This window comes from Mandrillus leucophaeus, unplaced genomic scaffold, assembly GCF_000951045.1.
Source record: "Mandrillus leucophaeus isolate KB7577 unplaced genomic scaffold, Mleu.le_1.0 Scaffold1402, whole genome shotgun sequence".
NCBI lineage: Eukaryota > Metazoa > Chordata > Mammalia > Primates > Cercopithecidae > Mandrillus > Mandrillus leucophaeus.
In genome coordinates, this window is record NW_012101369.1 from 7,659 (window position 1) to 9,186 (window position 1,528).

General features: G+C 52.7%; 1 protein-coding gene across 1 annotated transcript in view; it reads left to right on the top strand.

Moving 5' to 3' along the window:
* The window catches only part of LOC105535022 (pre-mRNA-processing factor 6), a gene marked incomplete at its 5' end in the record, with an annotated part of 44,773 nt that overhangs the window by 7,501 nt on the left and 35,744 nt on the right, over positions 1-1,528 (top strand). Inside the window, 2 exons of the mRNA XM_011973976.1 lie at positions 30-135; positions 593-749. Of these exons, the coding sequence (XP_011829366.1) occupies positions 30-135; positions 593-749 (263 nt within the window). The remainder of the gene's footprint in view (positions 1-29; positions 136-592; positions 750-1,528) is intronic.

Consider the following 1,528-nt stretch of genomic DNA (forward strand, 5'->3'; position numbering starts at 1 on the left):
CTGGTCACATGCAGCTGACTCAGCCTGGCCTGTCTCACAGGTGTCTGACTCCGTGAGTGGACAGACCGTCGTTGACCCCAAAGGCTACCTGACGGATTTAAATTCCATGATCCCGACACACGGAGGGGACATCAAGTGAGTGCTTCGCAGAACCGCTGGGCTGGGATGGAGACTCCAGTTGCCTAGGATGTTTTGGATTTTATATGGGCAATATGCAGTCAAAATGTGACGTTGTTCTAAGAAATATAAAGTGGAGTAGTTTGGTTTTTCCATTTGAAATGTGTCTGCATCCAGTCATTGCATACACTGAACGTGTTACATGTGATACCGCAAGTCGCTGCCTGTGCTGAGCAGGAAAGCAGCCGGCTGTGTCCCACGTGCCCCATCTGGACCTCGGTTCTCAGCGTTTGTCTCAGGGAGGCTGAACAGGCTTGGAGGAGCGCACACTGACGTTCTGAGTTGTTTTGTGTAACTCGGGACATCAGGACTGATGGTTCTTACATTGCGACTGGGAAGTGGGTGCCTTCGTTCTAGGTCTTAGGTGCACCCCTGACAGCATGGCCTGATGCTGTGTGCACTCTCCCTCTTGTAGTGATATCAAGAAGGCACGACTGCTCCTCAAGTCTGTTCGGGAGACGAACCCTCATCACCCGCCAGCCTGGATTGCGTCAGCCCGCCTGGAAGAAGTCACTGGGAAGCTACAAGTAGCTCGGAACCTTATCATGAAGGGGACAGAGATGTGCCCCAAGGTGAGCTGCGCTGTGAGGCATTTCCTGGGAGGCTGCGTGATTGTGGGCCCCCTACGGGAGTAAACTTAGAACAAATCTCTTTCTTTTGGTATTGAAACTACAGACAGTGGGACAGGCTGGGGGAGCATGTGAAAAGCGGCCAAGGGTTTTTTTCCTGCTTGTTTTCACGTGGAGTGAAGGCTAATCCACCACTGGTTTTTGTTTTTTTTGGTTTTTTTTTTGAGACAGAGTCACGCTCTGTCACCCAGGCTGGAGTGCAGTGGCACGATCTTGGCTCACTGCAGGCTCCACCTCCCGGGTTCATGCCATTGTCCTGTCTCAGCCTCCAGAGTAGCTGGGACCACAGGCACCTGCCACCGCGCCTGAATCCACCACGGTTTAATGGCAGGCCAAGCTTCATTATAAAGAGCTCAGTTGGTCAGCTCTTCACCTACCTAATGGCAGCTAAGCACGGTGGCTCACGCCTGTAATCTCAGCACTTTGGGAGGCTGAGGCGGGTGGATCACCTGAGGTCAGGAGTTCGAGACCAGCCTGGCCAACATGGCAAAACCCTGTCTCTGCTAAAAATACAAAAGTTAGCCAGGTGTGGTGACAGGTGCCTGTAATCCCAGCTAATCGGGAGGTGGAGGTGGAGGTTGCAGTGAGCTGAGATTATGCCACTGCACTCCAGCCTGGGGGACAGGGTGAGACATCGTCTCAAAAAACAACAGCAAGAAAGAACTACCCAAGCAGTTGCACAGTCTCCGCTTTGTCCGTGGAGTTATCCTGCGGGCAAGTCG